General features: G+C 45.0%; 1 protein-coding gene and 1 long non-coding RNA gene across 6 annotated transcripts in view; one reads left to right on the top strand and one right to left on the bottom strand.

Annotated features, from left to right (window-relative positions):
- The window catches only part of col12a1b (collagen, type XII, alpha 1b), a 98,133-nt gene that overhangs the window by 46,920 nt on the left and 37,321 nt on the right, over window positions 1–13,892 (top strand). For 4 of the 5 annotated variants that reach the window (XM_047328579.1, XM_047328578.1, XM_047328582.1 and 1 more), the window contains 16 exons: window positions 3,328–3,457; window positions 3,540–3,679; window positions 3,834–3,963; window positions 4,383–4,522; window positions 4,608–4,737; window positions 4,833–4,972; window positions 5,083–5,212; window positions 5,305–5,444; window positions 6,929–7,058; window positions 7,858–7,997; window positions 9,767–9,896; window positions 10,516–10,655; window positions 10,743–10,872; window positions 12,211–12,350; window positions 13,002–13,131; window positions 13,586–13,725. In XM_047328579.1, the coding sequence (XP_047184535.1) occupies window positions 3,328–3,457; window positions 3,540–3,679; window positions 3,834–3,963; window positions 4,383–4,522; window positions 4,608–4,737; window positions 4,833–4,972; window positions 5,083–5,212; window positions 5,305–5,444; window positions 6,929–7,058; window positions 7,858–7,997; window positions 9,767–9,896; window positions 10,516–10,655; window positions 10,743–10,872; window positions 12,211–12,350; window positions 13,002–13,131; window positions 13,586–13,725 (2,160 nt within the window). The remainder of the gene's footprint in view (window positions 1–3,327; window positions 3,458–3,539; window positions 3,680–3,833; window positions 3,964–4,382; window positions 4,523–4,607; window positions 4,738–4,832; window positions 4,973–5,082; window positions 5,213–5,304; window positions 5,445–6,928; window positions 7,059–7,857; window positions 7,998–9,766; window positions 9,897–10,515; window positions 10,656–10,742; window positions 10,873–12,210; window positions 12,351–13,001; window positions 13,132–13,585; window positions 13,726–13,892) is intronic. The other variant, XM_047328581.1, reaches the window with a different exon arrangement.
- On the bottom strand, window positions 11,652–12,207 carry LOC118290020. The gene is made up of 2 exons (XR_004786317.1): window positions 12,029–12,207; window positions 11,652–11,837 (listed from the first exon to the last, which is right to left on the bottom strand). It is a non-coding gene; the product is annotated as an uncharacterized LOC118290020 (long non-coding RNA).

The raw sequence follows: 13,892 nt of genomic DNA, 5'->3' as shown, positions 1-13,892 counted from the left end.
TAAAAAAAATGTGTTGCCAGTAAAAGTAAACTAAAGTAAAATGTTACTCTAAAAAAAAAAAAGGTAAATATATAAGTCTGCAAAATGCAGAGGGCATTTTATTTTAGTAACTAAATAAACTATTAAGTCTTTTTTGGAAATGGTTTACAAATGTATTTTAGCCATTAAAGTCAGATATGTACGGAAGAGGATTAGGGCCAGGCATATAAAAAATAAAGACGAGAATAAAGACAAAATGTTGAGAATAAAATTGAAATACTATTTCAAGAATAAAGTCGAGCATTGTGACCCGGAAGCACTTTCCACCAGCACCAAACAACCGGATGTTGAGGTTTCACTAGCCAGTTTGCTAGTTGCTAACGCTAGCTGCTAACCAAGTTGTAAAGATGTGATATTATTATTGACAGGCTGAATCTGGAAGAAACGATGCGGTGACAACGGGTGTTTGCACGTGAACGTCGACGTGTGTCCCGACACGATAACGTTCAACTGCAAACAACCGTGAGTGAATTTTGAGAGGCTCGCAGTTAGCGAAGCTAGCGTAGCTTTGCTAACGCTAGTTAACGTGGATGTGACACAGCTGAACTGGAACCACGACGCGGACGTTTAGGGACATTTCGTCTTTTCTTGTATTTTAACTTTATTCTTAACATTTCGATCTTATTCTGGAAATGTTAAATAAATAAATAAATCCACCCTCATTTTCCCCTCATGCCTGGCCCTAAGACTCTTCCGTAGATATGAGATACACTTCAGTATTGTGCTACATTTTTTTTAGACCAGTGTGGGATTTATTTTCCGTCTGCTGAGCCTCATGGAAAATTAAACTGCAGTATATCTGTTTAACCCCAACAGGTCATTTTTCAGTGTTATGTATTTTTCAGCTGTTAAACTAAATACGATAAATGTGCCTCAAGGGGCTGAATCGACATGAACTACACACACACAGATCCACACACACACACAGATCCACACACACAGATCCACACACACACACAGATCCACACACACAGATCCACACACACACACACACACACACACACACAGAGCCACACACACTCACACACACACACACACACACACAGCCACACACACACACACACACACACAGAGCCACACACACACACACACACACACCACTTGGCTCATCATTCCATCGAGAGACGAGCTGGATCTGCGCCACAGACGCTGAACAATAGAGTTCAGACTTCAGAGATTTCTGAAATGTTTATTTAAGGTTTTACACCCAAACTGGCTTCAGTTCAGGGGTTGCTCTGGCGATTTGGGGTTTACCAGAAAGCGACTGGATACCCCGTGTGTGGGGAGAGAGAGAGGGAGGAGCGACGCGACCTGACCCGTTATTAGGGAGTATGTTCCGAGTATGTTCCGAGGTTCTGTTCTGTTGTTGGGGTGCGGCGGTTTCCCGGCGCTGCTGCTTCTGACCGACGGGAACGTCTCCAGGCCGCTCGGTGACAAATCGATGAATGTCCTAATGCGACGTGCAGCTTTAAATGTGTCAGAAATTTTCACTCAGAACGAGCCCTGAACCAGACACAGAAAGAAATCAGTTACCGACTGTTGATGGGAAACTTTCTCTCTCTCGCTCTGCAGGAGATCCCCAAAAGAGACATTTGGTCTTTTTATGTCATAGATACTTTAAAGTAAGACTCGCCGCAACAGAGAGGAAATAAATCTGTCACAATATAGATGTTTCCTCTGCATAGTCACCGGTGGAAGTACAGAGAGTGAGTCCTCTACTGAAGAACCAAGGAAAACAAAAACCTACAAGTAAAATCCTGAAATTCTAATTTATTCCAATAGAAGCATCAGCAGTCAAATGTACTTCAGTGCTAATTCTTCATAGCACAGTTTGTAAAGTTAAAGTTTGGTTTTGACACTGTGTGAAAATCTTCTTCACTTTCAGGGATACATGGATAGATACGCAGATAGATATGTAGATAGATAGATATGTAGATAGATAGATATGTAGATAGATAGATATGTAGATATGTAGATAGATAGATATGTAGATAGATAGATATGTAGATAGATAGATATGTAGATATGTAGATAGATAGATATGTAGATATGTAGATAGATAGATATGTAGATAGATAGATATGTAGATAGATAGATATGTAGATAGATATATAGATAGATAGATATGTAGATAGATAGATATGTAGATATATATATAGATAGATAGATAGATATGTAGATAGATAGATATGTAGATAGATAGATATGTAGATAGATATATAGATAGATAGATAGATATGTAGATAGATAGATATGTAGATAGATAGATATGTAGATAGATAGATACGTAGATAGATAGATATATAGATAGATAGATAGATATGTAGATAGATAGATGGATAAATGGATAGATAGGTAGAGAGATAGATAGTAGATAGATAGAGAGATAGATAATAGATACGTAGATAGATCTTAAGATAAATATAAGGTTTACATGTAGTGATTTCAGCTGATTTAACTATAAGTATTTGTTATTGATAATAAAAGAATAAACGGTTCAGTTGAAATTTAGTCATTAAAATCAATAAACGAGGGAAGACTTGGATTTCGTTGCGAAGGAGTTCAGTGAGACGGCGTAAAGCGCTTCGTTACAGAAACGTCATATTTTGACATTTGGTTCATGTCGGTGTTCCCGCTTCGGCAAACTCAACATTCCTGCGCGATGACTCGGCCAGTGGATCTAACTTGAGAGGAGACTAGAATTCTGGGCGAGTTACACGTTTGACTGCGTCTCTGAGATGTTATGACAGCGTTTCCCCCCAAACGTGGAGTCGGACGGTTTCCCCCGTCACTGTCACATGATGTGAGAGCGTCTGCTGTCAGGCCGTCGCCCGGGGGCTTGTTGTTCCAACATCACTCACATGATTCCAGACGGGACGAGTTCAGAGGTTTTCCCTCTCTGCTCGGAGAACAAGTGGAAAAGTAGTATGATGTCCCATCTGGGAATTGAAAGAAGAAGGAAAAATGGTGTGGACTCTTTTATATGCCCGGTTCTGAGCTGAGGCTTTATGTTGTATCATTAAATGTCGTGAAATATTAAAGTCTAGAAGAAGAAGAAGGAGCTTTAGACTAGGGGTGGTCTTTCTGTAATGATTCAACGTGCTCACCCACAGACACGGAAAATGAAAGAAGAATCTCTCTGAGAGTCTTCTGCTGATATTTTGAATTTGTAAGATTGTCAAACCAACACTAGTGTAACCTACAGCCGAGTATCGTGTTTGTATCCAAAGACATGATAAATCTTTCTTCCCAAAACGAATAACCGCCGACGATGTTTCCTGTGAACAGACGCAGGTTGGAGGGAAGAAGACCAGCGTCGTCCTGCCGAAGCTCCGGCCCAACACTCCGTACTCCGTCTCTGTGGCGGCGGTGTATCCCACCAGCGTCAGCAGGGACGTCACGGCAGACGGGAGGACCAGTAAGTCTGCTCTAATGGGCTTGGAACCGGAGGAAAGGAGGAATCTGAGTTTGTGGAATCACCTGCGTTTGTGTTTCCTCAGAGTCTCTGGGCGGCGTGAGGAACCTGCAGGTGATGAATCCGACCATGACCACCCTGAACGTCCGCTGGGAACCCGCCGAGGGCCGAGTGAAGGAATACAAAGTCATCTACGTCCCTGCGGCCGGCGGAGCGGAGAGCATGGTAGGAAGTCAAACCTGGAGACGGTGTCAGACGATGATGACGTCGAGCCTTTAGTTCGTCCACCACAGATACTTGGGATGAAACTAGACGTGATCATTTCAAAACAGCAGTTTCTGTTGAAGAGTAACTCACTGTCGTGTGTTGTTGAACTCAGGAAACAGTGTCGTCAGGTACGACCACCACCGTCCTGCGAAGCCTGCAGCCCGACACCCTCTACACTGTGTCCCTGGTGCCGGTCTACGCCGATGGAGAAGGGAAGACCATGTCTGAAAACGGAAAGACGAGTGAGACTGAACTCTATAATACACATGTAGAAGTTGTTGTCTGTTGCTGTTGCTGAAATTGCAGTGTTGAACAACCTCGACAGAAGAACGACTCACGGCACTGAATGAGTTCGTGCTCAAAAAGGATCTGTTCTGTTCTTCCAACGGGATTCAGGAAGGGTTTGATTCAGTCACATGATTCGTTGCTCTCACTGGTTGCAGGTCTGTCCAATTGCGTCCGGAGACATTTCGGTCTGCGTTCTGTTGGTAGCGCCTCCCCAGACTAATACGCAATTGAGTATTAGTCTGACTACGCCAGGCGACGGTATTCCAGTATCTTTGGCCGAAGTTCGATAGCCGTAGTGAGGCTGTAGTCAGGTGTTGTGTGAGGAGATGAGGAAACTGAGTTCGTGGAATCACCTGCGTTTGTGTTTCCTCAGAGTCTCTGGGCGGCGTGAGGAACCTGCAGGTGATGAATCCGACCATGACCACCCTGAACGTCCGCTGGGAACCCGCCGAGGGCCAAGTGAGGGAATACAAAGTCATCTACGTCCCTGCGGCCGGCGGAGCGGAGAGCATGGTAGGACTGGTAGGACCAACCGTGTGCAAGTGTCAGTCAAACTCTTCGGAAGCAGCTAATCGGTGTCGTGTGTTGTTGAACTCAGGAAACAGTGACGGCTGGAACAACCACCACCATCCTGCGAAGCCTGCAGCCCGACACCCTCTACACTGTGTCCCTGGTGCCGGTCTACGCCGATGGAGAGGGGAAGACCATGTCTGAAAACGGAAAGACGAGTGAGACTGAACTCTAAGAAAATAAGAAATACGCCAAAAGGCCCAATAGACTTGTCCAATCATTCAGTGTGTATTCAACGTGTCTTCTGGTTCAGGGGCACTGGGAGGTGTGAAGAACCTGAGGGTGACCAACCCCACCATGACCTCTCTGACCGTGGACTGGGACCCGGCCGATGGCGCCGTTCGCCTCTACAAGGTTTTCTATGTGCCTGTCGCCGGAGGCCGAGAGGAGATGGTGAGACTCAGGGACGAAAACGGACAAGTTTGGCGAAGTTGGCAGAGAGGTTTTCTAGTCATGAGAACTAAACATTTAAATGACTGTACGTTTCTGATCTTGGTGAACAGGAGCAAGTTCCCACGGGCACCACCTCCATCATCCTCAGGAACCTGATGCCCGACACGCCGTACACCGTGTCGGTGTTACCGGTTTACCCGGCCAGGGAGGGAAAACGCCAGTCTGAGAATGGAAAGACACGTATGTGAAACCTGACGAACCTTCTGAGACGCTTTGAACGAGGACAGCGTGACGGTGATTTAACCAACGTGATTCCTTCCCCGTGCCCTCAGTGCCTCTGGGCGGAGTGGACAACATGAAGGTGACCAGGCCGACCATCACCACTCTGACGGTCAACTGGAATCCTGCTGACGGGAACGTTCAGGGCTACAAAGTCATCTACGCTCCCACAGACGGAGGGCTGGAGATCGTGGTAAGATCTCATCACTCCTCATGGAAGATGGTACTGAAGTGACTGGGTAACTCATGAGTGGACCATAATCTCTGTCGATTCAGTATCAGATCAAATACCAAACATGGGAAATTAAAATAAGGGATCAGTTAAAATGAGTCGAGTCAAATTTGCTCAAGTTGAAGACGGAAACTTGTTCTGGGGAAAGTTGATTTGACTTGAAGTCATTGAGTAAACTTGAGTTGAGTAACTTTAACTTGAGTCGGGTCCAGTTAACTTGTGTTTATTCAAGTTGACTTGAGTCGAGTCTCAGAGAATAGATAGAAATGAGGTGAGTCATGTTAGGTAACTAGTTAACTAGTAATCAGTTAAGATAATTTGAGTTGAGGTAAGTTGAGTCAACTTCACTGGAGTTGAGACTAGTTTGGTTTAGTTTAGTTAAACTGAGTCGTACTGATAAGAAAAATTAAGTCAAGAATCACAACCAACAAACTTCTGTCCCATATTAAATACTGTCATTTTAAAACAAGTCATGAGAAGTTTCAGACGCCTCAGAAAGAGATGAGCTGAAGTGTTGAATGTTCCACTTGTTTTGTGTTTCACATCTGAAACGTGAGATTATAGAGAAACAATAAAAATCTGATCCGGACAAAACAATTCAAACAGACAGTTGTGGTCAGACGGGTTTTGCTCAGCAATGAAATGCGAGACGTCAGACACTTTGAGTGTTTGACTTGTCGAAGCCTTTAAACAAACAAGGTGATCAGAGCGCTCAGCGGGGATTTAGTGAAGTCATTATCTTTGACGGGATAATGCCGTCGAGCCGCCGCCTCACAATAGACACTAAACCCTTTTCCGCGGTGTGCGCTCATGTGAGTCTGATCTTTAGTGCAGGTTAATCCTGCACATCAGACGCCCGCCGACACTCGGCGAGGTTCAGAGTGTGAAGCGGCGTGAAGCGACAGATCTGACGACGTGTCGGCCGCTCGCGTTTCCTTTTGTCTCCGCACACGGGGTGTGGTTCCATGTGTCGAGGAAGGAGAAGAGTAAATAATAATCATCATCCTGGCATAAATCTCACTTTGACCTCAATTTGTCAATTCCCACAGTTACGTGGAGAAAACGGTGAAATATTATACATTCAAATTAACTGAATTAATGAAACTTTGTTTCTTTTAATGTTTAATTTTCATGCTTGTCAATGATTTATTTACTTACTGTTTTTTTTCAAAGATGTTAACGTGACGATCGTATTAATGAAGAGACCGATCTGCCCTAAAAAATTAAATCAATATTTTAATTTTGTGCACGGAAAAATCTAATTATAAATGTTTTGAATATCACAATATAATCACCAGAAACACACGCCTGCAGCAAACTTGTCGTTTGTGTGAACTCCAGCTGTCTCGCTGGGGGAAAAGTTTGACCTTTCACCTTGCTGAAGGTCAGAGGTCAGGGCTCTAGGGCGCTGGTAGGTAGAATCCACCTGGTTGTTTCTCTTGCAGGTGCAGGTGTCGGAGAGCACCACCTCCACCGTCCTGGAGAAGCTGCTGCCGGACACCAGCTACTCCGTCACCGTGGTGCCGGTCTACGCCGAGGGAGACGGACCCAGTCTGACGGACAGCGGCAAGACGAGTGAGTGTCGACGTAAAAAACCTCCGAGGATCTGTCAAAAACATTCCTATAACTGGCCCTAATACTCTTCCGTAGATAATAGACATTGTGGAGAGTACATTTTTCCTTTTCCAGAGGACAAATTGATAATTATGGATAAACTCTGTCTTGTGCCAACAACGTCTTCCCTTCATTCCCTCCGTGGCCTTTTACTGAGTCTCCTCTGGAATCTCTGTCTGCAGCCACTTGTCTCTCTCGCTTTAGGAACCAGGAACCTCCTTTTTACTGTTCCTCTTTATTCACCAAAAGAAATATTATTATTTTTATTATTATTATTATTGGTGGTTTCAGTCTCACACTCTCTTCACTTGGTAGCAGAAAATATTCTAAAGCATCAAACTCAGAAACGTCTCATTAAAAACTGAGTCAACCCAAAGTGAAGTTAGACGGAAAACCACAATTATATTTATGAATTCTCCAACATCTGAACAAACTGACACACACACACACACACACACTCTCACACACACACACACTCTCACACACACACTCTCACACACACACACACACACACACACACACACACACACACACACACACACACACACACACACACACACACACACACACACACACACACACACACACACACACACACACACTCACACACACACTCTCACACACACACACACTCTCACACACACACACACTCACACACACACACACACACACACACACTCTCTCTCTCTCTCTCTCTCTCACACTCACACACTCTCACACACCCTCTCACTTCCTCTTCCTGTTCGTTGTCTCCGCTCAGAGCCCCTGGGTTTCGCCAGGAACCTGCAGGTGACCGATCCGACCACCAGCAGCCTGAACGTGCGCTGGGATCCGGCCGAGGGCAGCGTCCGGGAATACATCGTGATCTGGGTGCCGGTCGCCGGAGGAGAGCAGGAAGTGGTAAGAGCGTCGTCTCGCCAGGTTCCTGATGTTGCTGTTAAATGATCCCGGTCCAGATGTCGGGCCTTGGTCAGCGTCGCGGTCGGTCCTGACTTCCTGAGTTATGAAACCAGATCTGTGTGTGTGTTTTAATTGAAACCACTTCAGCTACCATGACGTCAGTGGCAGTTAGAGGAGGCGCTCCCTTCTTCCATTTACTCCTTCTCTCTGTGACTGACACTTATTTATCTTATGTTGTTATAACTGCGTCTGTTTCTCATCGTGGACAATTATAATTTTTTTGTTTGCTTTATTAGTCTATTGTTAAAAATTTCCTCTGGGGGGGCCCATTTGTGTGGAACCACATGTCAACATCTTCAATGTGCAGCGTTTAGAGTAAAGAACCTCGAAAGCAAATTATAAAACTCACGAAACTGACAACACAAACTGAACGTGACATAAATAATGTTGCAAAAAAATAACACGGAACAGAACCAGGTGACAAAACCACAGATCTAATCAATAACTGAAAACATTGTTAATTAATAAGACTAATGTACAGTATGTTGGTTTCTACATTAATATCAGAAGGTACGTTTTTAGTTTCCTTAAACTGCAACTCCTCCGTTTTAAAATAACTTTTCTGTTTTCTCTTTGACGCTTATGTTTAATAGAACATATGAATATCAGACTTTTCCACCACAGTGTTGCTTCACTTCTTCTTGTAAAGTTTGAAAATCAACTCAGACTCCTGGAGCTTTGTTGGGAGAGTTTAAATTCATCCCCATGACTTGTGGTCAGTGTGAGTCTTAATTTCATGGCGAGCTGTTTCGAATAATAAATCAATAACTTAGAACGACTAAATAATAACAATCTGTGATTGATCATGCAGCTGCCGCGGGTCTGAATAATCTGATTGTCGATTCCCACTGTTTGAAAAGAGTAGAAACAAAATATTAACGTTTCAAAAAATACAACAACCTTAGTTCTGTAAAAGATACTTTAATAAGTACTTGATATATTTTCTCCCTTCGCTGTTTACTGTTATTAATACTGTTGGTATTTTTCTTTATTTTAAGGGTTTAAATAACCTACATGAATTATTATGTAGAAAGATTATGTACAATTACTCTGTACAATTTTAGAGGTTGTTAACGTCCTCACTGCTCCGGCGTCGACCGCAGACGGAACGTTTTCCTCTTGTCGTGTACTTCTGATGTTGGTTGTGTGAATATGTGCATTACAGATATAATTTTGAAGTGAGAGCACGTATTGTGCCGCGGGAGCAAACTGCTCAATCTTAGTTTTGGCCTCAAGTTGAAGTTTATCTCAGAACTCGTGGGGATGAAAAACACTCATGTGTCACGCAGGAACTCACTTTACGTGTCCTGGAAATAATATGGAGTTATTCAAGATGAAAGCTAAATCATTTTCTTGTCTCTCTACATTTTCTCACAGCCGATTGGAAACTTGTGACAGTTTGACTCATTACCAAGATTTTCTGTGCAGCAGTCACGACGCCCTGAAGGATCCAGATCATGAAATGAGATTAGAAACAAGTGAAACTATCTCAGGCCACTGGCAGACTTTAGGACTTAATATTAGATTAAGTGGACACAGAACAAATGTGTAGAAGTAGTGTACTGTCCAGAACTGTCCGTCCCAGACCTGAGTCCAAGAGAACTGGGCTCAGGACACATTTGACTGTGACACCGCCAAACCTCTCTCATTCCAAGCGTTCCAAGTTCCTAGTTGTCAGACGTTGTCTCTCCTCTTCTCTCCTCGACCAGGACCAGGTGTCTGGAACCACCACCTCCACCGTCCTGAAGAACCTGGAGCCCGACACCGAGTACACCGTCACACTGGTGCCCGTCTACCACGAGATGGAGGGAAAACCGCAGTCGCAGAACGGGAAGACGAGTGAGTCCTGGAAATACATCTGTCGGTTGAGATGTGATGGATGGATGGATGGATGGATAGGTGGATGGATGGATGGATGGATGGATAGATAGATAGATAGATAGATGGATAGATAGATGGATAGATAGATGGATAGATGGATGGATGGATGGATGGATGATAGATAGATGGATAGATGGATAGATGGATAGATGGATAGATGGATGGATGGATAGATAGATAGATAGATGGATGGATGGATAGATAGATAGATGGATAGATAGATAGATAGATAGATAGATGGATGGATGGATAGATAGATGGATAGATGGATGGATGGATAGATAGACAGATAGATGATGTATGGATGGATAGATAGATAGATAGATAGATAGATAGTTAGTTAGTTAGTTGGATAGATGGATGGATGAGAGATAGGTTGATAGATAGGTGGAAAGATACCCTAGTAAACAACGGTCTGCAGGAAACTTTAAGTTCCTTGAAAAAAAGCCATAAACAGAACTGGGTCTAAAAGTTCCAGGGACACTGGACCTTCTGAACCGTGTCCTCTTCCATGTCCCAGATGGGAGAATCTCTGAGTTTCCTTCAGTTTAACATCGTGCACTCGTCTAATCCTCAGATGCGTTTGGTGGAGTGAAGAACTTGCAGGTGTTCGACCCGACGACCAGCTCTCTGACAGTCCGCTGGGATCCGGCGGTCGGCAACGTGCGCAGCTACAAAGTCTTCTACACCGCTCAACCCGACGGACAAGTCCAAATGGTGCGGAAACCGTTTGACTCTCTTTCTCACCACGAGTCAGATCCGGTCGTTTGTCGGCGCTTTTAAACTTTGTGTGTGTTGGAACAGGAGGAAGTGACGGGCGGCACCACCACCACCGTCCTGAGGAGCCTGGACTCGGACACGCTCTACGACGTGGCCGTCGTTCCCGTCTACCCGGACGTGGAGGGAATACATCAGGCGGAGCAGGGGAAGACAAGTGAGTGGACACACGGACACAAAACAGAGGGTGTGTGTGTGTGTGTGTGTGTGTGTGTGTGTGTGTGTGTGTGTGTGTGTGTGTGTGTGTGTGTGTGTGTGTGTGTGTGTGTGTGTGTGTGTGTGTGTGTGTGTGTGTGTGTGTGTGTGTGTGTGTGTGTGTGTGTGTGTGTCTGTGTGTGTGTGTGTGTGTGTGTGTGTGTGTAGAGGAAGTCAAATAATCCAAATTGACCCTCGCTCTTTGTGTGTTTGTGTCACGTGGACGTGGAACAGACAGAGCCGAGACGCGGAATGTTACTGAGAGTCAACGTTCTACATTTTATTTATATTTCTAAATATGCACAAAATACATACACAATATATACACAATACACACACACACACACACACAGTCCATATAAAGCAAACAAAGACAAACAAACCACGGACATTTCTGTTTGTACTCCGATTCATTTCCCAGCATGCAGCTGTGATCGTGAAACTCGCCGACGTCCAAACAACTTCATTGTTTATTGCAAAGAACAATGCAGCAATAAAAACTCCCCATTATATTATTATATCCTATTGATGTTCACGTTCACCCGGTTATTTGTTCCCCTGGATCTTTGTTTTCATTTGAAATTGTTTTTTTTATTAGAATGACTGGAGGAAGGGCAGAGGACCATAAAATCTATGAATGTCACTCTGTCCATCTCCTCCCCTCGACGCCAAACGTCTGTTAATGCAATCAAGCTGCGCCAAAATCTACTTGAAGGATTCTCTGTGAAAATCAGGGAAAATGTTCAAGAAAGTCATAAATAATATCATTCCTGGCTCCGCCCCCTTTGTCCTGATCCACGCCAACGTTTAATGGATCTTTCTTGGCCCGTGTTCCTCCGACTTTGCTGGAAATCTGTTCTGTAGGAGCGTCCAGTCCAGTGGAACCAGCGGTCGCCCAGGAGGCAGGAAGTCCGTCTGATCACCGGTCTGTGATATAAAGTGAAGTCAGATTCTAGTTAATCTGCTAAAAAACAACAAAAAACACAAACCTGAGCTTTGTCCTTTAAGGCTGAGAACTAATCACGGGCAGAAAACCTTGTTGATATGGAAATTTGCGGCTCACAAAAGAAAATAACGGATGCCAGAAAGTTTAGTCAACTTCCTCGGTGCCTCTGGACCTTGATGTGGTGTGCCCACCCGTCCGGTGCACCCCGCAGCATAAAACACACTCAGCAGGTCTTCTACAGGGACGTTTCCTCCACAACCTCCCCGAGCTCGAGGCGTCCGGTCCGTCCCGGTTGAGGTCGACTCCACCCGCGCCCGTCGTTCAGGACTGTGGTTCGTGTCTCGTGTCTTTCAGAGCCTCTGGGCGGAGTGAAGAACCTCCAGGTGACCGACCCCACCACCAGCTCCCTGAGGGTTCGCTGGGACGCGGCCGAGGGCGACGTCAGGCAGTACCGCATCGTCTACGCCCCCGCCGCCGGAGGAGCCGACGTCACGGTCGGTTTACACCCACAGACTCTGACCGGTGAACCTGTGAAGTATTGAGTTTCCACTCTGGAGCTTTTTCAGATCTTCCACAGGAGGCGGACTTTTATTCTGCTGACATGGACGGACACAGAACGAAGTCTGTTTACTGATGAAGATCAGAAAAAGCTCCGGAACAGCCACTAAATGGACCTCGTGGTGAAACTGTTTTCAATCCCAAATTAAACCAGAAAATTATCTTATCGGTATCAGATCAGATCTTTTTTTCATTTTCCCCTCTGATAATCAAATACACTGAGTTATGAAACTAAATACCGTCAGTGTTCAGCTCCTACATGAGATTATTGGATGTTTTGCTCTCTCGTTAAATCCTACGATAACAAAAAATGTGTCCAGAATATCCAGATTATTTCCTCTTGATGAAATGTTGCAGCCACAAAAGTTTAAAAACAAGTTGATAGATGATTTTCAGTTTATATATAATCAGTAGACATTATGAAATAACACGAGTTTTAACCGTTAAAGTGATTCAAGGGGAAATAAAAGTAGAAGAGTGTTAAACCTTGCGACCATTGTAACAGATTGAAGATCTAAGATCAGTTCCATCTTCCTTTTGTTTTCCGCTGAGCGTCCGTCACCGACGTGTCCCGTTGTCCTCCGCAGACTCAGGTCTCCGGGATGACGACGAACGCGGTTCTGCGAGACCTGCAGCCGGACACCGAGTACAGAGTGACGCTGGTTCCCGTCTACCCGGACACGGAGGGGAAGCGCACGTCGGAGAATGGAAAGACGAGTGAGTTCGGATCCGGCTCGTAAACGAAGAGCTTCGCCTCAACTTAGTCCCAGTTTGTGTCAACACGGATCAGACGAGTCTTTTATGGGATTTTGACGGTTGATACGTGACAAGTCTTTCTAGTTTAGTCCATAGAAGTGACATCATCAGTGCTTGAAAGGTCAGACTATAAAGACGGATACATCGTCAGCTCCTCAGCTTCTATCCCTCCGTCATATCTGAGACAAAGCAGCAGCTGGAGAATCTGAACTTTATGTTTAGACAAAACACAGTGAAGTCACTTTCCTCCCTGAAACCGCCCGAGGAGGTAAAACCTCCCCCATCTGTTTGGCTCTGACAAGGTCAAACACTTAAAGGTTCAGGTGTAATTTGTAGCCTCCGCTCTGATCCCCCGACTCGCGGAGGAAACGTGGCAGCGTGTCTGACGCGTCCTCTCTCTGTGTTGCGCTGACAGAGCCCCTGGGCGGAGTGAAGAATCTGCAGGTGAGCGATCCCACCACCAGCTCGCTGAAGGTGCGCTGGGAGGCGGCGGAGGGCAACGTCCGGCAGTACCGCATCTTCTACGTCCCCGCGTCCGGCGGCGCCGAGGACATGGTGAGACCACGACGTGGACACAGTGTGGGCAGGTGTTATCGGATGAGTCGGTACATCGTGTTGGTCATGTCTCTGACTCGCACAGGACTCAGAATATGGCAGAATACATTTGTTAGAAGACGAAATAGAAGAAGACGTCGTATGTCATTTTCGTTAATTAAGTTTTA

The sequence above is a fragment of the Scophthalmus maximus genome, chromosome 18, assembly GCF_022379125.1.
Source record: "Scophthalmus maximus strain ysfricsl-2021 chromosome 18, ASM2237912v1, whole genome shotgun sequence".
NCBI classification, from domain to species: domain Eukaryota; kingdom Metazoa; phylum Chordata; class Actinopteri; order Pleuronectiformes; family Scophthalmidae; genus Scophthalmus; species Scophthalmus maximus.
The sequence above is the reverse complement of the archived record's forward strand: the minus strand, read 5'-3'. Positions and strand labels throughout refer to the sequence as shown.